General features: G+C 40.2%; 1 protein-coding gene across 2 annotated transcripts in view; it reads right to left on the reverse strand.

The window, feature by feature from the left end:
* Window positions 1-4436: 4436 nt before the first annotated feature.
* The window catches only part of LOC148015652 (ribulose-phosphate 3-epimerase, cytoplasmic isoform-like), a 46258-nt gene continuing 28174 nt past the window's right edge, over window positions 4437-22520 (reverse strand). For both annotated transcript variants that reach the window (XM_087666110.1, XM_087666109.1), the window contains 6 exons: window positions 5755-5817; window positions 5534-5640; window positions 5265-5362; window positions 5074-5163; window positions 4903-4944; window positions 4437-4781 (listed from right to left, as the gene is read on the reverse strand). In XM_087666110.1, coding sequence (XP_087522236.1) covers window positions 4626-4781; window positions 4903-4944; window positions 5074-5163; window positions 5265-5362; window positions 5534-5618 — 471 coding nt within the window. In that variant the 5' untranslated portion in view covers window positions 5619-5640; window positions 5755-5817 and the 3' untranslated portion in view covers window positions 4437-4625. The remainder of the gene's footprint in view (window positions 4782-4902; window positions 4945-5073; window positions 5164-5264; window positions 5363-5533; window positions 5641-5754; window positions 5818-22520) is intronic.

Here is a 22520-nt window from a genome sequence, read left to right on the forward strand (position 1 = left end):
AGGCTTTCAAGATGCAAGCATAAGTGACTAAATTGGAAAAAAATCATTGTGCTTGCATTTGGTAAAAGCACACCTGCACTAGTTCACCATGCCCTGTTGAGCATACCTTGACATTAGCACATTCTAAGAGATCACATCCCAAAATGAGAGTTTATCAAACTCCTCTTGTGCTTTTGCTAGCAAGCCACATTTCACATATATATCTACCAATGCATTTCCTGCAGCAATGTCTTTTTCAGCAACCCCTTTCTGTCAATCCCAACAGGTATTTCCTCATGCTCCTTTGCTGACACAATCTTGCAAAAAGTAAGCATAGCTAAATGCATTAGGAGAGCTCTCCTTTTGTTGGATCTGTATGAGGCATTTTAGTACTCGATCATTGTTCCCATGTTGAGCATATGCTGCTATCAACCCACTCCATGAAACAACATCCAATTATGGAAGCTTGTCAAACACTTATTGTGCCCTATCACAAGAAGGTCACCTCTAGTGTGCATATCAACCAATGCATTTTCAACAGTGACATCCTTATCTAATAAACTCTCATAACATGAGCATGTATTTCTTTGTCCTTCTTAGCAGCTCCTGTGATACCACAGGCTTTCAAAACACATAGGTGACTCCATTTTGAAGAGAGGTTCTCAAGTTGCATCCATCTGAAAATCTTCAATGCTTCCTCAACATGTCCATGTTGGACATATCAAGCCATTAATGTATTCCACAAGATTGTCAAACACATTTTTGTGCTTCTACAACAAGCGAACCGCATTTGACATACATATCTACTAAACAAGTGCCAATGGCAATATTCCTTCCTAGATCCCCTACCTAACAACTAGAGCATGTAATTCTTTCCCTTTGTTTGTAGCTCTAATTATACCACATGCTGCTTGAGGGAAATCCCTCAAGTTGATTCGAAGTAAATCCCTCGAGTTGCATCTGCTCAAATCACTCCAATGCGAGCTCATTGTACCTGTGTTCAACATATATGCCCTGCCATAAGTGCACTCCATGATACCACATCCTGAACTGGAAGTTTGCTAGCCTTCTTTTATTTTTCCAAGCAGGCAAAACTATGAATACATATCAAGCAATATAGTCTCAAGAACATTGCATTTTCCCAAAAATCTATTTCTAGCAATCTCAACATGTATCTCTTTGCTCTTCTCTACAGCCCTAGACTACATACCTCGAGAAAAATAGTAAATGCAATTGAGCTTGGAATTATAAGTTCTTCAATCATTTGATCAAATAAATAAATAATAGGTTATAATTTTCCAAGATGGGCATACGTTGCCATCACCGTATTCCATGAGACTAGATCTTGAACAACAGAAAGTTTATCAAATACTTCATGTGCCCCTGCAAGCAAGCCACATTTGGTCAAGATATCCACCAACACAGTGCCAATGGCAATGTCTTCTTCTAGCACTCCCTTCCTGATAATTTTAGTTGTCATTCTTTGCCTTTATTTGCAGTTCCTAAGATGCTTCAAGCTTTCAAGATGCAAACATACGTGATTGGATTAGAAAAGAATCATTGTACTTGCATATGATCAAAACACATCAGCACTTGTTCACCATGCTTGTATTGAGCATACCCTAACATTAGCACATTCCAAGAGATCACGTCCCAAAATGGAAGTGTGTCAAACTCCTCTTGTGCTTTTGCCAGTAAGCCACATTTCGCGTACATATCTGCCAATGCATTTTCTGTAGCAATGTCTTCTTTCAGCAACCCCTCTTTGTCAATCTCAGCAAGTATTTCCACACCCTTTTCTACAACTCCCATGCTACCACAAGTTTGCAAAAAACAAACATGGGTGATTGCATTAGGAGAGCTCTCCTTTCATTGCATTTGCATGAGACATTTCGATACTTGGTCATTGTTCCCATGTTGGACATAAGCCTACCATCAACCCACTCCATGAAACATCTAATAATGAAAGCTTTTCAAACACTTATTGTGCTCTATCAATATGCCACATCTTGTGTACATATCAACCATTGCATTTCCAACAGTGACATCCTTATCCAATATACTCTCGTAAACAATCTAAGCATGTATTTATTTGCCCTTCTAAGCAACTATTGTGATGCCATAGGCTTTCAAAACACAAACATAGGTGACCGCACTTGGGGTTCTTGAGTTGCACTCATCTAAAAATCTTCAATGCTTCCTCACCATGCCCATGTTGTACATATCCAACCATTAACACGTTCCATAAGAGCACTTCTAGAAGTGGAAGCTTGTCAAACACAATTTGTGCTTTTGCAAAGCAAACCGCATTGGCATACATATCTATAACAATTACAGCATCTAATTCTTTCTCCTTGTCCACAGCTCTGATTCTACCATAGGCTTTCAAGATGCAAATAAAGGTGACTACATTTGGAGCAAATCGCTCAAGCTACATCTACACGAAACACTCCAATGCATTCTCATCATACGTACTTATTTTATCTAGTGCACCCTTGGTATCATCATTGGCTATCTTAAAACTTCAATACACATCAAAGAAAGGCATTTATTTTGGCTTTGGATTTCACTTACAATTGTAGAAATGCCTCGTTAAGAAGATACTAATAATCTATACATTGATTTTATACACGAGGCTTCAAGCCCCTTCAAATTTTCTTCACTCACTTCCATGCCATTGTGAATGGTCGAGGAGACCCACAAGGGTTCGCTTCACCTCCTAGAGCTTTTATCCTCCATGTAGTTTTCATGCTCTGCTTGGTTGCAAAGGGAGCTTACTTGTTCAAATAAGGACGAAGGAAAAACATGTTATCATCAATAAACGCCATAATCCTCACAATCAATAAGGACGAAGGGAAAACATGTTATCATCAATATTATCCTCACAATCAAAGCTCCTAATAGCTCTACAAATGGCATGTCTATTAAGATTGTTACCTTTGATGTCCAATCTCCTTCCCATGGAGCTTTGAGAGGATGAGATGGAAGATAGAGGAAGCCATCAAAGCTTTACCATTTGCCTCTTGGGAGGTGCACAAGGCTACAAATAAATGGTATTAATGGTTTCACCTTTGGTAGGCACATAGGAGCTATCAAGAGTAGGAAAGGATGGCATGGAGTAAAGGGATGGAAAGACACATCCAAGACAAGAAGGGATTGAGGAGGAGAAGGAGAAGAAGAGAAGGGAAGGAGAGAAGATTTCAAGGTACACAAGCAGACGCGCACACACTGTGTGTGTGTGTGTGTGTGTGTGTGTGTGTGTGTGTGTGTAAGTTAACCATAATTAAGCATGTAGAAGTAGGCCACCTAACTCAAGTTAACAATGGGTAATTTTTCCTAGATAGGCACCCACCTTGTCACCGCATTGTTCTAATACCATATGCCCTAACAAGCAATGCTAACAAATCTTCTTGTCATTACCTTATTCCACTTTCATTTTTCCTTCAAAAGTAAACGTGAGCATCAAGAAAGAGACATCCATTTCCTCACATATACATTATGCACTAGCCTATTTTGTGTATCACATGAACCAACTCTTAACATGTTATAAACTATTAACTCCTAACTCTTGTACTAAGGTAAACTATAAGGATCAAAGTGAAGCTCTCACACAAAAACTATTTAAGATAGCAGTGCAACTTAATCCATCAAGCAAAACATATTACGCTGACCATGGTTGAGATTCCTCAAGTTGCAAGTGGTTAGTTTTATACAAACCTAAAATTAAAACAAAGGGCTTGTGAATATTGTGAATCTTCTTATTGTTACTTTCCCTTATCCCATTTTAAATTCGAGCTCTTTGACTTTCAAATCACTCCAGAAGCTCATCTTAAAGGACTTTTTCTTATTCAAAATATACTCTAATCTCTTGATGCATTCCCCCAATAAGTGATTTCCACACATCCATCTCACCTTACATCATTCAAGTTTCTATCCATGTCTAAGGAGTTTCAATTTCTATATGCTCATAAATTCACCCCTCCCCACTCTATTGTTTTTGTCTTTAGATAACCAATGACCAGCACACAAACTAAGGAACATTGGTTCTCTCTTCCCAACTAAATAATGTCACTTTAACATTGTCATGATTCTATTCAAGACTATAGCTGCCCCTCAATTTCAACCAAAACTATGTTGAGACTCCCCCTAATGTACTGAAAACGCCAAAATAAGTCTACACTTCCTTTGGTTAGGTGATGTTGATCCCAATCTTACATTCATGAATTCTTTGAACTTATATCATAGATTTGCTATCCTGGGATTTTTATTGAATATTGTATGCAGAAAGTGGGAGATTTTAATGGTGGTGTCTACCACATGCTACAAATACACCTCAGTAAGAGAAATCCGTGTAGCATACACAACATGCTATAGTAAATGCATACACACACGTAATGTGCACGAGCACTACATTGGTGATTTGTGATCTTAACCTAAACTTAGAGAACAAACGCATATGCTCTTCACTATACATATATATATATAGGCTACTGAAAAACGTGTCATAACTTTGATTGAAGAATTCTCACAACAAGGTGGGCTGGCTTGTCGTCGGGTGTGAGGACTGTGATTTGTGTTTTATTGAAGAAAAGAAAAACTGTCGGCACGTCGGACTTACATCGCCATGTCTTTCTCTTTCTCTTTCTCTAAGGCATTCTTCGAGCCCTTTCTACGCTCTGCCGCAGAACCCCAATCACGTGTGCTGGGTCCGGGGCCCCAAAAATGGAGCTCCCAGCGACTATGCAATTGGCACCTGCCGCAGCAGCCTCTTCGATTGTCGAGGGACCCAATCCCCCATCGACCTGCATAAAATAATAAGCGCATACTTCATAAGCAAAGGGAAATGGGCGAGGCTCCTCATCATGTTTAATAACCATACGCCATCGGGGCGCGCTGGGCGGGGGGGGGGGGAGAACCACTTGCCTCGATATCCAGTTCTGGGTATTTCTCTCGCAGAGATCTCACCTGAAAAACGACGACGACTTTGCTCAACTTAAAAACGATATGACATGAAAACACTACTCTGTACATCTATATATATATACATATATATATGTATATATATTATCACCATAAGCCAGTATTGGAACATACTTTTGTCATCATCTCCGGCATAAACTTTTGCCCACCAAAGCCTGGTTCAACTGTCATCACAAGCACCATGCCCACTTGTCCACTGTCAACCTGCACTTTACGTACACAAAGTTACCGCTTGCCTTTCAAAACGGGAGGTCCTTAACAACATTAGCTGACCAAAAAGAGTGGATGGCCGACAGATGTCTCACCAAGGGAAACACATCCTCCACAGGAGTTGAAGGTCTCAATGCAACTCCTACTCGCATTCCAGCATCTTTGATGCTTTTCACGAGATCTTGCCATGTATCTGCGAGCTTCGCACAGATTAAAACCAACCCACCCCCCCAAGAAAAAGGGGGAGGAATCACAAAGAGCCCTAGTTTTTCTCACAAGATGTTTTGCCTAAATAATTCAGTAAACGATCATGAAAGTAATCATAATGAACGAGCCTTCGCTTCAATTCAAAGACAACTCAAACCTTTGGTTACTTCAACGTGAAAAGTAAACCCTGAAGCTCCAGCTTTGGCGAATGGCGCCACATAATCAAACGGGTTGGTGACCATGAGATGGCAGTCCAGAAAAGCACTGTGTTCCAAAGAGTCAACTAGTTACAGAATCCACAACTGCAAGCAGGCTGATAATTTACATAAGGAAGATACTCTCTATGCTTCTTAAACTTTGTTCCAATAAGGTACATACTCTGTATGCTTCCGCAAACTTTGTATGACAGGGGCTCCAATTGTCAGATTCGGGACAAAGTGCCTACATAAATGGATTACAGAAAAGTTCATTTTCTGCCATATTGTAACTGCAACTGAAGCTCTGGTATGCTTGCACAGTAAGTTCAAACCTAAATAATCCCTTCCTTCTGAGAGATCTCACATATGCTACACAATTATCAACAGAACTTCAAAATCATGATTCAATCAAAGGGCCTAAAAGTACCACAAACGCAACTGGTAAGGATTTACTTTAAGATCACTGCAGGGAGTCATCCTTTGATTTAGAAGGACAAATTTGGCTGATTCATTCCTTTTCGTGACCAGCATTACCCAGACAACACCAGCCCAATGCAGGCTGCACAGCAGGTCATCCTATAGCAGGAGACAGGCACCATGGTACATGTGATGATATACTTTTTAAAGTTTCTTCCCTTGCAGCCAGCAAGAAAACAGTGAAGACGAGACAGACATAATGGTAGCGGCTGCCACCACCACAACTGATTCGGGACTTGCAAATTCAAATTGCTGGGTGGTGGTGGCATGGTCCACCCTTTTCTTTTAGCAGTTCATGTGTGAGTCTATGTGTGTATTAGGGGGCTGGGCAGAGTATTTTCTAGCCGTTATTTGGCGTTTTAGGTGCCAGATTTATTGCCATTTATTTCTAGCCAACCAGCCTGATCATTTTATAATTTTCTAGGCTGGCCGACTTTTTCATGGTTATAGCCTATTTTTAGGCTGGGGTTTCCTCCTCAGTTGTCTTAGTGCACACACCTACAGCAGGTCCTGTTGCAGGGAGGAAGCCAATGCCAATGCTTACTCAGCCGGTTACTCGTTGTTGTATTGTCTCTTGTCTTGGTATATGGATTCCATTTCCCGAGCATTCTTTTGAGGTGTCTTTGCAGTGCTCTTCATTCTTGTTTGCAATCTCTCTCCTCTTTGTGTTGTGCAGTCTATTACAGCAGTTTCACACACTTCCATCACTACACCCACTTTTGACATTTTCAACATCGTCCTTGCGAGAGGGCTACCCACGTAGTGGACAACCCCAAGTTCCCTCCAAAAAGATTATATATTTAAAACCTCTGCAAAGCAATAAGCATGAGCAAATGAGAAAATATGAGAGGCACTCTCACAAGAGAGTAAATGAGCAATGAACCACTAACTCTAGTTACAAGAGTGTAAAGAAGATCTCTCTTTATGGGCAACAGTATCCAAGCATGAAGCAAATCCTTCAATTGCTAGGACACTAGCCTACTCCCAAACACAAAAGACCATTGACAAAACATCCCTGTGCCGAACAAGAGACTAAGATACCTTCAATGTACACATCAATTTTCACTAACGGATCCCCTAGAAACCCTAGTAATATGTGACGGGAACTGTGCATCAAAGTGGTTTTCTAAAACCAACCTTCCTCCTCGGTATCTTGGACACTGGACACCCTGTTGGCCCCAAAACTGGCACTCCTTTCAGTATTTATTTAACTTAATTGAAGAAGTTGATATACAATGGGATTCTCCCAATCTCTTTCCGTATTCCAACTTCCTTGCTATCCAAAATGACTAGCAAGTCTTCAATTTGATTTGCCTCTTGATTCGAGCAGTCAATTGGCCTTTACCCACTTTGATGGAGATGGAAAATGCCCCAAATTCATTGATTTGCTACTCCCTCCACTTGAATTTGACTAAAAACAGCTTCAGCCCTGTTGAATCCAAGTCTTGGAGCTTTCAATTTATGTTGATTCGTCTTCTCTTTCCCCTGGCTGTCTCTGAAGGTCTTCCAATGGCTGCAAATCAGACCAGCAGCATCCCCTCTCCCTCTCTTGCAAGCTGAATACACTAAAATGCATCTCTCCAACCTTTAAAGACGTTTTTCAGTCTTGCATGGCCATTTTTGACAAGTAGCAACCTTCATAAATGGTTTTTTCAACATTATCCATAATTAAATATTAATTGTTAATACTAAAAATTAATTTTGGTGCCTTGAAAAATAATCTAACTGGCCAAAAATTAAATTGACTAGGCAACTTCCATTCTCGAGTGTCTCTACGCCATCTTTGACCATCAGATTGGTGTTAGGTACCATTAAATGCCACTTCTCTAGTGTCTCCAACTGACACTTATGGCCAAATGAATGACCTAGACCAACAACTAGCGCCAGATACCACCAAGTACGTGTGCGACATAACTTATAGCAGCTTTTGCCTTTGGCATCCCGTGATTTCCTCAAGTCCCATGCTAGTAAATTTACTTTAATCCCAATTACCCCTCACATGTGCAACATTTACTTAACCATGTGGTCAAAAATTAATCCACATGTTAAGTAAGGTTTTAAAAATACATGTCCTCATAACAGCCCTCCCACTTAAAATCCTTGCAGTCCTCCTCGATTGCGCTCCCAAATGCATCAAAAGAAAAATAGTGAATTGGAATTTCCACAAGGTATCATAGTTAACACAACATTGCGCACTGTTGCTCAACCATTCCATATGCCCAACACATGCTGAAAATTACCAATCAATCATAACATAACATAAGACTCACAAAGAATCTTAAAAACATTGCCAAATTATTATATGACGTGTCTATTTCTCATGAGCTCAACTCATCTAGCAAAACCATCCATAGCATAGCATAACCAAGCATAAACCATGTCTAAAACAGCAATGGCATCCAAACATATGTTGTTGTCCATGAAACCACATGTAAACCATTGAAAACTAAGCATAATCTGATCATAAAATGATCACTTGCTGATTTGAGAACTGATCACAAGCTGCTGCAAATGTAACCCCAAACTAATCACAAACTCATTGTAAAAACTGACCAGCAAGCAATACAAAACTAATCCCAAAAGTAACCATAAACGGTTCTCAATCATATCAAAAATTGATCTGAAACTGATCGAAAATTTTGTCTCAAAATTGAGGCAAAATTCATGTCAATTTGATCATAAGCTGATGCAAAAGTATAGTTCCAGTGTTCGGGTGAAACTCATACTCATCTGGTACATCTCATAGTAACTAGTACACTAAGTAGTAACCTCATGGCAAACCAAACATACTATCAACGTAGTACCTTGGATGCATGCTGAATGCATCCAAGATCCACTACATACGAGAGCTATCCATAATTGGACGAGTGGAAATGCTACCTCCCCCTTGAGCATCAGGCAATACTCCGAACCCTTGCTCTGTTGAACCTAACGGAGCCCGAACTAAAGTCGAGTCTAACTGAAAGAAATCTAGGTAAAGCTGCAACAACAGAGGATGGTCTGCCAAGTCATCCTCTTCCATCCATTTGTCGCCATTCATTGGTGAATAATTATGAAATTTCACCATGTATCTCCTGGAAACTTTACCTTTGACTTTTCTTTCCTTATGTATCAAAACCTGCTCGGATATCAAAATCTCATCCAACTCCTCAACCTCAAGTTGAATTTCAGCACACGTATAGAGCACATCACAATGAAAAGGCCTCAATAAGCTGACGTGAAAGGCATTGTGTATCTGCCAATGTGAAGGTAATTTCATCCGATATGCCACATCGTTGATCTTCTCCAATACCTACAAGGATCCATAGTATCTCATACTCAACATCGAACACAATCTTTCTCTTCCTTTCATCTTTTTCAGCCTTGCCTTTTCAAAACGCAGCAATACATAATCACCCTTTGTAAACTACAAAGCACGTCTATATCGATCAACTGCCCTCTTTTGCATTTCTTGCAATCTTTGAAATACATATTTTATCTTTGCATAAGCTACATCCAAGTTTTCCACATAACGATCAACCTCAAAGATCTTATCCTTAGCTTGTAGAATAGGTGAAACCTTCTTGCCACCCTCAACCATATCAAATGGAGCTTTGCCCGTAGAACTATGCACTGTGTTGTTGTAAGCAAACTCAACCAAGGGCAAATACTGCTCCCACTTTGTCTTGTGGTCTGAAACATAGCACCTCAAATGATCTAACACTATGGAATTTACTTTCTCAGACTAACCATCTGTCTACGAATGGAAGGATGATGAGAATTTCAGTATGGTACCCATATTCTCAAACAAGTCCTTCCAAGATAAACTGGTCATCCGAGAGTCTCCATCACTAATGATCGACTCTAAAAGAAAGGCTGGTTTCATGGTTTCCACTGCTAGGCTGCATTTTACGTTCGCAACGGTCACATGGACTTTAGTAATACAACTCTTGAGTTGTCTTAAACTGTCATCAATCATTCGGAGGATCGTGGAGACATCTTTTTTTATTTCTAATCCAAGTCTCTCCATCAATTCCAAACTCATTAGGTTAACAGAGAATCCTGTGTCCACAATGGCATGGTCCACTAATATTCCATCAACATATGCGGCTACCCTAGGACAATGCTTTTCAGCATGCTCAAACCAATTATCTCCTACTCATGCTTTTCCCAAGGACTCAACGATATATCCAGTGCATAGAATCTTCTTAAATTCCTTGCACACTCTTGGAGACAACTTAGTCAACTGTAGAAGATTTACATCCGGCTTAACTTCACAAAGAGAACTCACTAAAACAAATTCATGATAGCTAGCAAGAGCTCACTTTTCTCACCAGACCATTCTCTCCTTTGGTCTTTGAACCGGCTTTGGTGCTTCTTTCTTGGCTTTTACCTTCTTCTTTACAACTCCCTATTCTTCTTGGTGTTGGTTTTACCATCTACAGCCTTGAGAGGTCCACCTTCCATATTGGGATTAAGGACTTACGTCCCCTTATCATCTTGCTTGGGATTTCTCTCAACAAGTTTTGCCTTGGCTTTATCAACTTCTTTACCCTTTTGACCTCTCGTAATAATCCGTAAATTAGAAGCTTCAATGCCATTGACGCAAACAGCTTCTATAAAGCTAACTCTACTGCCACCTCTATCATAGCTTTCCCTCTTTGTAATATTTGTTTCGGTCCTTCATGTTGCTGGAGATTATTCCCTTACACTCGATGATTAACTGGACCTGGTTGTTTACTTCCTTGCTGGAGAGAGCTAATCTTACTCAACAAGTACTAGCTAAATGGCCAGACTTCCCACATATGTTACATTTAACATTTGGACAATTCCTAGAAAAATGTTGGCCACCACACCACTTACAGCTGAATCTTGAGAAGCCACCCTCTTCAGGGCATCGACTCCCTATCAAATTCTACTGCTTCTTTAAGGAAATTAACGTCAACAGCTATTTGTCTATATTGTTTGCTAATCATATCTATATAGTGCTTTATCATATCCTTAACTTCGCCAAGGACATTCGAGGCACTTGACTCATAGCCGCAATCTACTACTTGTCGTTTCATTGGCCTAACCACTTGATTAGGAATTAGTTGCTAATTCCCTGAAACAACGGTAGGATTTATCGTTAGGCTTCCAACAGTCGGTGGAGCCGTTTGACTAGCCATAGGCATGGTCACACTAAGAGAAGTTGGCAACATGGACACATTTGAAATTATGCTTCCTCTCCCATTAGGAGGACTCATGGGCATCCCTTGACCTCCATTCGTCAACGCTAAAGTATTTCCAAGCCCTAAGCTCGGATTCCAATTTGACCTAGAGATGTAAGCCGCTCGTAATCGCGATTCTACCTCTTCTACTTGTGTAATAGTCGTATCAATGTCGGTAAGAGCAACACTACTCAATTGCACTTGAATGTTAAAGTCTAGCCCATTCAAAAAATATTGCAATCGAACAGCAGCTGGAATAGGAATATAGGTTTGCAATTTTCGAAATACCTCCTTCAGTTTATTGGCATACCCACACCCCATTCACACAGGACATCTAAGCCAAGGCTGCCCGACCTTGTCTACATCCATCCGAGGCCTTTCCAACCATTGATAGTTGCTATCTGGCCCCAATAGCTGCTTCTGCCCATTCATTTGTTGTCGCTAGCTGCCATGTGGCACTCTACTGCTGTGTTGGTACTTGCTGGCTACCACCTAGCACCAAACAACTATTGAAACCCTGCATTTGCTGCAACAGGCTGCCACATCTACATCCAAATCTGCGTTTATTGTGCAAGCTACTGTACAAGCTGCCACATCAATAGTTGAATCTGTGTTTGCTGTTTTTCTCTCTCCTCAGCACATCTGACACTAATCCAGCACATCATCTACTATGTTTGATGTTGTTCGACTTTTTGAATCCTGCCTTGCTGTGTTTCGGGATCCATCAAGAGTATGACACACTCTTCTACTCATTATCTCTTCCTTGGTCCTTGAGACACGAGAGTTTAGGGTATAGTTTTCATTTTGCACGGTTTGTTTGCTACATGAGCATTATATATTTAGTATTCAATTATTCATTCAAATTTCCATTGTATTCATTGTCTTTGAGTTACCCTAACCCTAACTGTGTTCTATTGGGTTTATGCTTTGTCGTAGACTTTCACTATGTTTCTGCGTTAGGGTATTTCTTCATAGGCACAAGCTGCCTTCCAAAGATCCTCGTAGTTGCAGTGACCAAATCGAGCATGTGTCTATGAAAAAAGAAGAAAGGGTGTAAGGGCTATGGAACTCCACACCTTGTAGACATCATTCTCCTCATGCCCTTGGCATGGCACCCATCTAGACTTGCCATAAAGAACCCTAAAAGAATCTACATCAAACTCCATTATTGGACACCAAACCCACACATTTTGCTTACTAGAAAAGGTGGTCTTATGAGAGCCTCTGATTTCAAAGGATTAAGGTTTTTAAGTTGCTCTTCTTAATCCAATACCATAGGAACCAACTCTTCCCACATTTAAGTGTCTCAATACGCCCTAATGCAACCAAAGCAAAGTAAAAGACGCTAAACCATAGAGGCAATTGTGACAACAAAGTCATCACCATGTTTTCGGTTGTGATAACCTTACTAGCATTTTAAACTTGCATCTGCAATTGTTGAAGGTTGTTAACTTACTCTTGCATGAAGATCGACTTGTTCGGATTCAAAGTCCACATCTAAAACTCAAAAGACACCCACTTCATAACAATCATCCAATAGTAAAGCCAGTCCAACTCTAGCCATATCTCACAAGCATTTATCAAATACTTAATGTGAGCAATCGCAGCCGGTGTGTATAAGAGAATTAGAAACAAGCCCAATGTGCCTAAACCTTCTCCAACTGCTTTTTCTCCTAAGAAATAGTAGTAACTATGATCTCCTTGGCTAATCCAAAAGGCCTTTGATGTTCCACCAATCAACAATTTGCCCCTTGATTTTCACCCAAGACTTGCTCTAATTGGACCCCAACTGGCCAAATGCTGCCCCAAATTTACAATGGATGGTTGGGCATCTAAGATTCCTGACAATAACACAAATTGTAGTCCTTGCAATCATCCTCGATTACACTGCATTGTGTCAAAGGAAAAACATATTGCACCAGGATTTCCATAAGGCATCATAATCACAACATTGTCACTGTTGTCCAACTGTGCCGCATGCCCCAAACCTTGCTGAAAATTTCTGGGCAACATTAAGATGACATGAATCTGAAAAATAGTCAAGAATAGTTGCTAGAAACCCATTGGATGCATCCATAACTCATGTTTCTCAATTGTCCTAACCCCACAACCATAGTCAAGCATATTCTCAACATAAACCATGGCTGAAACTATCAATGGCATTTACTAACATGCAGCTGTCCATGGAACCAACTATAAACCATTGACAACTAAGCATTATCTGATCATAAACTGATCACTTGCTGATCTGAGAACTGATCACAAACTGCTGCAAATGTGATACCAAACTGATTGCAAATAATGTGCAGTGACCAATGCAAAACTGATCTCAAAAGTGAGAATAAACGGTTCTCAAACGGATCAAAAACTGTGCTGAAACTTATCAGAATTTTATGTCATGACTGAGGTAAGAACTCATGCCAAATTGATCATAAACTGATCCCAAACTGATGCAAAAGTATAGTCTCAGAGCCACAGTAACAACCATACTCCACTACATACGAGAGTTGTCCACAACTAGAGGAGTGGAACTGCTACCTTACCCTTGAGCATCAAGCAATGCTTCAGACCCCTACTCTGATGAACTTGACTGAGCCCAAACTAAAGTCGTCTCTAACTAAAAGGCATCTAGGTAAAGTTGCAATAGCTAAGGATAGTTTACCAAGTCATCACTTCCATCCATTTTGCATCCATTGGTGAATAATTCTGAAACTTCACTGGATATCTCCTAGAAGCTTTACCTTTGACCTTTCTTTCCTTATGTGCCAATATCTACTTGGGTAACAAGATCTCATTCAACTGCTCAACTTCAAGCTGAATTTCAACAGACATATCCTCTATCACATCACCACAAAAAGGCCTCAATAAACTAACATGAAAGGCATTGTGTATCTGTCAATGTGAAGGTAATTTCAACAAATATGCCACATCACTAATCTTTTCCAACACCTTGAAGCTCAATTCTATCAAGTGTAATTAGACTTGAGAGTTAGTTCCACATCCCCTGGAGTGAAAGGTAATAGATGTGAAGTGGATCTATAAGACTAAGTACCTTGTAAATGGTTCCTTGGACAAGCACAATGCTAGACTTCTAGCCAAGGGTTTTGCTCAAAGGGCAAATTCGGACTATTTTGAGACTTTTGCATTCTGTCTTCTTAAATGGTGTCTTTCAAGACGATATTTATATTTCATGGTGAAACCAACCTTCCTCCTCAGATAGGGTAGTAAATCCCTGATTACAACTTAATTACACCAACAAACAATAAATGCAAATCTGAAAATACAAATTTACCTACTAATCTTGGATAATGCACACTCGATTGGCCCCAAAATTGGCACCCCTTTCGGTATTACTTAAGCTTTATGGAAGAAAAAGTTGATTTACAATGGGATTCTCCTAATCCCTTTCGGTATTTCAACTGCCCTTGCTATCCAAAGTGACCAACAAGTCTTCAATCTATTTTGCCCCTTGATTCGGGCACTCAATTGGCCTTCACCCGCTTTGATGGAAATGGGAAATGCCCCAAATTCAATTATTTGCTAGTGCCTCCACTTGAATAGGCTAAAAACAGCTTCAACCCTGTTCAATCCAAGTCTTGGAGCTTCCAATTTCTGGGACAATTCTGGAGGCTGTTGCTAAACCCTAATTTCTGCTATATATTAGGATTTACAGCAAAGAAATCTGAAATTTCTCAGCCTCCAAGGGTCCAAATGCTGAGATCTTCGGAGCAAGGCTGTGAAATGGTTGGGAGATGAGAGGGAAAGCAATAGAGAGAGAAAATTCAGAGTTTTGTCGCGAAGAATGACTGAAAATCAGTCAAATGCAGCTGTTGCCCTACCACAACAACTTATAGATGCAAAGAACTGAAGAAAATCAGTCATTTATAGTTGCTGCCCTACCTCAACAACCTGTAGGTTCTGTCTCTTACACTTGATTGATCTTCTTTTTCCCCTGGCTGCCTGAGAAGGTCCTCCAATGGCTGCAAATCAAACCAGCAACCTCCCCTCCCTCTCCCTTGCAGGCTGAATTTATAGAAATGCTTCTCTCCAACCTCTAAAGACGTTTTTCAATCTTGCATGGGTATTTTTGACAAGTGACAACCTTCCCAAATGGTTTTTTCAACATTTTTTATAAGTAAATATTAATTTTCAGTCTTTAAATACTAAAAATTAATCTAATAATTATGTCGGTGCCTTGAAAAACAATCTGACTAGCCAATAATTAAATTGGCTGGGTAACTTCCATTCCCGAGTGTCTCTGCACCATCTTTGACCATCAGATTGGCACTTCTCTACTATCACTAACTGACACTTATGGCCAAATGGATGACCTAGGCCAACAACTGGCACCAGATACCACCAAGTACCTTTATAGCAACTTTTGCCTTTGACATCCCGTGATTTCTTCGGATCCTAGGCTCATAAATTTACTTTAACCCTAGTTGCACCTCACATGTGCAACATTTACTTAATCATGTGATTAAAATTAATCCACATGTTAAGTGAGGTTTCAAAAATACATATCCTCATGACAGCCCTCTTCCTTGAAATCCTTGTAATCGTTCTCAATTGCACTACCAAATGCATCAAAAGCAAAGTACTACATTGGAATTTCCATAGGGCATCATAGTCAACACAACATTGCCTACTGTTATTCAACCATTCCGTATACCCAACATATGCTAAAAATTACCAGCCAACATAATATAACATAAGACTCACAAAGAATCTCAAAAACATTGCCAAATTATCATGTGACATGTCTATTTCTCATGAGCTCAACTCATATGGCAAAACCAAACCATAGTATAGCAAAAACCAAGCATAAATCATGGCTAAAACATCAATGGCATCATAACATATGCTGTTGTCCATGGAACTAGATGTAAACCACTGAAAACTGAGCATAATCTGATCATAAACTGATCACTTGTTGATCTAAGAACTAATCACAAACTGCTGCAAATGTGACCCCAAATCGATCACAAACTCATTGCAAAAATTGACTAGCAATCAATGCAAAAACTGATTAACAACCGATCCAAAAAGTGACCATAAATGGTTCTCAAGCTTATCAAAAACTGAGCTGAAACTAATCAGAATTTTTGTCTCAAAATTGAGGCAAAATTTATGCTAAATTTATCATAAGCTAATGAAAAAGTATAGTTCCAATACCTGGGCGTACCTTGGATGCATGCTGAATACATTCAAGATCCACTACATACGAGAGCTATCCATAACTGGGAGAGGGGAAGTGCTACCTCCCCCTTGAGCATCACGCAATACTCTGGACCCTTGCTCTGTTGAACCTGACAAAGCCCGAACTAAAGTGAGCTCTAACTGAAAGGTATCTAGATAAAGCTGCAATAGCTGAGAATGGTCTGCCAAGTCATCTTCTTCCATCCATTTGACATCCATTGGTGAATAATTTTGAAATTTCACCAAGTATCTCCTGGAAACTTTACCTTTGATCTTTCTTTTCTTATGAGCCAAAATCTGCTTACGTACCAAAATCTCATCTAGCTTCTCAACCTCATGCTGAATTTCAGCAAACATATCCTCTAGCACATCACCATGAAAAAGCCTCAACAAACTGACATAAAAGGCATTATGTATCCACCAATGTGGAGGTAATTTCAACCGATATGCCACATCGTTAATCTTCTCCAACACTTGGAAGGGCCCATAGTATCTCATACTCAACTTTGGATACAATCTTTCTCTTCCTTTCATCTTTTTCAGCCTTGCCTTTTCAAAACGCAGCAATACACAATCACCCTCTGCAAACTGCAAAGCACGTCTATGTCGATCAGCTGCCCTCTTTTGCTTTTCTTGCGATCTCTGAAGTGCATATTTTATCTTTGCATAGGCTACATCCAAGTTTTCCACATAACAATCAACCTCAAAGATCTTATCCTTAGCTTGTAGAATAGGTGGTACCTTCTTACCACCCTCAACCACCTCAAATGGAGCTTTGCCCGTAGAACTATGCACTGTGTTGTTGTAAGCAAACTCAACCAAGGGCAAATACTGCTCCCACTGCGTCTTGTGGTCTAAAACATATGACCTTAAAAGATCTAGCACTATGGAATTTGCTTCCTCAGACTGACCATCTGTCTGCGGATGGAAGAATGATGAGAATTTCAACATGGTATCCATATTCTCAAACAAGCCCTTCCAAAATAAACTGGTCATCCGGGGGGTCTCGATCACTAATGATCGACTCTAGCATACCATGATATTTAAAGATCTGCTGCAAAAATAATCGTGCCATATGATCAGCCTTTATTTTCTTCCTCAACGGAATGAAATGGACTTGTTTGCTAAACCTGCAAATGATAGTTCATATCCCATCATTCGATGTAGATGTCTTAGGAAGCTCAAAGTAAAGTCCATTGCAATGCTCTATCAAGGCCGATCTGGAATAGGCAAGGGCTGCAATAAACCCGACATCTTTTGCCTATCGTGCTTTACCTTCTGGCATACGATGCATGTCTTAAGAAATTGTTCTACATCATGCCTTAAAGCTGGCCAATAAAAAAATGCTCCACTGCCTTGACTGTGACATCAATACCTCTGTGTCCTACATACGAAGGAACATGACTTTCAGTGATAACTCTAGGCCTTAACTGCTTTGTGACACATAGTTGTCCATGCATCATCAAAAATTCATCAACACAAAGTGTTCACGTCTTTGGCCATTGCAAAGCTGATCATAAACATTAACAAAGTCCCAATCAGCAACATATTGCTCTTTCATGGCATCCAACTCAGTGTGATAAACCATACTGACAACTGAAATTTGAGGCTTACGTAACAATGCATCAGCCACAACATTCTTTTTACCATCAATATGTACAATCTGAAAATGAAACATAGAGAGAAAATTTACCCATCTCATATGCTTCTCTGACAACTTTGTCTGTGTGAAAAAGTATCTCAAAGTTTGATGGTCTGTCTGCACTGTAAAATCAGCCTCCAACAAATAATGTTTCCATGTAGACAGTGCATGAATTACAACCAAGAGCTCTTTCTCATAGACCGGCAAATTCTTTTCTACACAGGGGAGAATTCGGCTCTCATAAGCCACAACTTGGCCATCCTGCATAAGAACATCCCCAATGTTGTTACCACATGCATCACATTGAACTATGAATGACTTCCTTAAATCGGGCAACACAAGCATAGGATCTGAAGTCGTCTTTTCCTTTTAACTTTTCAAATGCTGAAATTTCCACTGCTGTCCATCTAAATGGCACATCCTTCTTCTGCAAGGCATGCAATGAAGATGCAATTTCAGCAAACCCGCATACATACTTCATGTAGTAAGAACATAAACCCAAGAAGCTGCGGATCTCATGCACATTCCTCAAAGGTGGCCATGATCGTATTGCTTCAACCTTTGCAAGTTCCATCCTAATACCATCAGCCGATACAATATGCTTCAAAAAGTGGATTTCATGCAAAAAAACTTCACTTTTCTTAACATTGATAACCAACCTATGGTCACGCAGCTCATTGAACACAATATCCAAGTGTTTTCTATGCTCGGCCTCATTCTTTGAATAGACAATCATGTCATTAAAGAAAGTACCCACAAGTCCTCTATGTGGCCTGAAGATACGATCCATCATCCGATTAAAAGTGGCAGAAGCATTCGTAAGTCCAAAAGGCATAATAAGAAACTCATACAATCCAAAAGATGTCCTAAAAGCTGTCTTAGGCACATCTTCTGGACTAATGCATATCTGATGAAATCCACTTTTCAAATCTATATGGCTAAATATGGTTGCCCCTTGCAATCTATCCATAACATCATTGATCCGAGTAATCGAAAAGCGATTCTTTATTGTGATCTTGTTCAGAGCACAATAATCAATGCACATACACCATGAACCATCCTTTTTCTGCACCAAAAGCACTGGAGAACAAAAAGGAGATGAGCTGGGCTGAATCAACCCTTTTTCTAAAAGCTCATTTACCTGACTCATAATCTCCTCCTATTGGGCTGCACTGACTCTGTAGGGTGGCTTATTAGGTGGGCTACTTACAAGGATAAGATCTATGCCATGATCTTCTGGCCTTTCAGACGGTAGCTGCCCTAGAAGTGACTGAGAGAAGCAATCAACATGCATTTTGAAAAATGATATGCGATCTTCTCTAACTTAGACGTGTTCCCAACATTCTCACTATTATCTTTATCCTTAGTAAAAACCAAGTACGCTGAAAGATGATTTTTCATTGCTTTAGAAATGGCAGCTGCAGATACAACATGGACAGATTCACCTTTCAACTTTACATCAAGTGTGAGTACCTTTCCCTTATACTGAATAGTGACCTTTTTTGCACGAGAATCAATCATTGCATGCATACGGTGACACCATGGCATACCAAGCAATACATCACAACCCTCAAGTGGAGCAATGAGGAACTCTTCACTGTCCACATATCCTTGTATGTGCAACCGAAGCTTTCCAATGAGCGGTGTGGCAGGCTCAGTATGGCCTTTACATATCATTCCAACTTCCCCCATGGGTCCCATCTCATCCTCTCTGATGCCTAGACAGGCGGCCATGTCAACAGAGATGAAGTTGACTCATGTACCATTATCAAAGAAAATCAATGCATGTTGATTCCTAATTTTGCCCCATGCTCTGCACAACTTAGAAGCATCTCAATTGGCCTGATCACTAACATTGGGCACCAATCCACTGATGTTTTGGGCTTCTTTCCTTTAGAATCTCCTTGATTTTCTGATTTTCCAGCTTACTGCCGATTGGGACAGTCCCTTGCAATGTGACCATCCTCTTCACAAATAAAACATATATTTGCAGCCATCAATTCTCTACGTTGTGCCAATGTTTTTGAGCCTTTTCTTTGTTGTTTTGGCCTCTTTTCAAGCTGATTTTCAAATATGCCTTTTTTCTCAGTCTTAAACTACTTTTTATTCGACTTCTCCCCACTCTAGAAAGCCCGAATCCTTCCCACGCAGTAAAGCATCAGCTGTAGCAGCAATCTCTATAAGCCGAGACATGCTAGACACGGTGGATTTAATGCAAAAATCCTTGATTCCGTTGGGCAGCCCACTTACATATTTTTCCACTTGCTCATGAAGGGATACAGGGCGATAAGAAGTAATAGGCAGCAATGCATCCCAAAACTTCTTATTATATTGCTCCAAATTCTTACATCTCTTAGCATCCAACTTATTCCAAGCTGTCATGATGTCCACCTCAAAGGTACTTGTCAACCAATTCGATGCAAAAATTTGCTTGAATTGTACCCAAATTGACGGTGCTCTACCTTGCATCACAAGAGTGGACCGCCACTGTTATGCATTCCCTTTCAAGAAAGTGGCTGCCTTTGAATCTTTGAGGACTCCATGAAGTTCCCCCCTGAATAGGCTGCATCAATCTGCTGAATGAAAGTCAAAGCTTTCAGCCTATCTTGTACACCACTGAAGGACTCAAACTTCACTCCTTTTCCACCCTCATCATAGTCTTTTGCTGCCCCTTTGGGTGTCAAGTTGTCATACGCTAGCTGCTACAAAAGGGGTGCATTTGCTGAATACGCAAATACATTGGGTCTTACACACCATGCATTCATTGTTGCATACCATTGGGATTTGTGCCATACATTCCCATATGCGGTCCTTGTCCAACCATAGCATGAAAAATTGTGCTTCCACCAAAATATCCTAGCTGCCCCATCATAGCATGCACGCTTGGCTATCCAAAATCCATTGGATCGGCACTTCCGCAATGGCCTTGCATTTACATTCCTTACCTCGTAAGTACCAACTGTTTTATTTTATTAGCATCTTTGGGAGCTTCAAATAAAGGGTTTGGCATTATCTTCGGTGCATCTTGCTATCTCAAAGGTATAGAAGACGCCTTCTTCTCCTTGCCTTTGTTGACCTTCTTTGGAGCATTCAAAAGTCGAGTAAATTGAGGATCGTTTGCCAATTCAGTAAAGAGATTTGCTGCCGTCCTCATCCGATTCTTGAACTGGTCATCAAATTCCAATTTACTTTGCTTGTCATCAGCCTCCTTATGCCCGGAAGATTGTGCACCTTGCCCAACAGCAACATTTCAAGCTTGTTGTCCATGGTCTGAGCCTTGTCCAAGGTCAGGCATTGCATTTCCTTCATTCCCATATGAATGTTCATATTGAGAGGTATCATCAGTGCTTGAGTCCATCTCACTATATGAAGACATATTGCTGTAATTTCTCAGCTAAGAGTACAAAACAGCACTAGCACAAAGCTTTGGCTTGCAATCAGGTGCCTTGTGCCCACCAAATCAAGGGATTGAGTGGTATCTCAGCAACGGAACCATGAAACTAGCCTTCCTCCTCGGATAGGGTGGTAAATCCCTGATTACAACTTAATTACAGCAGCAAACAATAAATGCAAATCTGAAAATACAAATTTACCTACTGATCTTGGACAATGCACACTCGATTGGCCCCAAAATTGGCACCCCTTTCGGTATTTCTTTAGCTTTATTGAAGAAAAAGTTGATTTATAATGGAATTCTCCCAATCCCTTTTGGTATTTCAACTCCCCTTACTATCCAAAGTGACCAGCAAGTCTTCAATCTACTGTGCCCCTTGATTCGAGCACTCAATTGGACTTCACCTACTTTGATGAAAATGGAAAATGCCCCAAATTCAATTATTTGCTAGTCCCTCCACTTGAATAGACTAAAAACAGCTTCAACCCTGTTCAATCCAAGTCTTGGAGCTTTCAATTTCTGGCACGATTCTCGAGGCTGCTGCTAAATCCTAATTTCTGCTACATATTAGGGTTTACAACAAAGAAATCTGAAATTTCTCAGCCTCCAAGGGTCCAAATGCTGAGATCTTCATAGCAAGGCTATGAAATGGTTGGGAGATCAGAGGGAAATTAATGAAAATTTGTACAAATTCTGTTTCTATAGAGTTGTGACAACCTTCTATCCTTTTTCATTAATTTGTCTATATAATGATTTATTAAATTTGTTTCCTTTGCACTAATTAGATATAAAGAAAAGTGCATTGGAGCTGGCCACTGATGAGTGGTCACAGGTTATGGTGGACCCACGCGGTGGGTTAGAGAAAAGATAGTTCACACTTCCACCTATATAGCCCGATTTGGCGCCTGTGACCAGAACTCACATATCAGGGTTAGACTCGCACACAGAAAGAATTGATGCCTTGAAGTGTGGGCTAGATCCGCCAGAACAGACAGATACAATCAACAAGATGGCATGATCATGAAATGCTTGTACAATGTGCATGT

This window comes from Lygodium microphyllum, chromosome 24, assembly GCF_053477565.2.
Source record: "Lygodium microphyllum isolate KBCC chromosome 24, Lygodium_microphyllum_v1.1.10, whole genome shotgun sequence".
In the NCBI taxonomy this organism is placed as follows: Eukaryota; Viridiplantae; Streptophyta; class Polypodiopsida; order Schizaeales; family Lygodiaceae; genus Lygodium; species Lygodium microphyllum.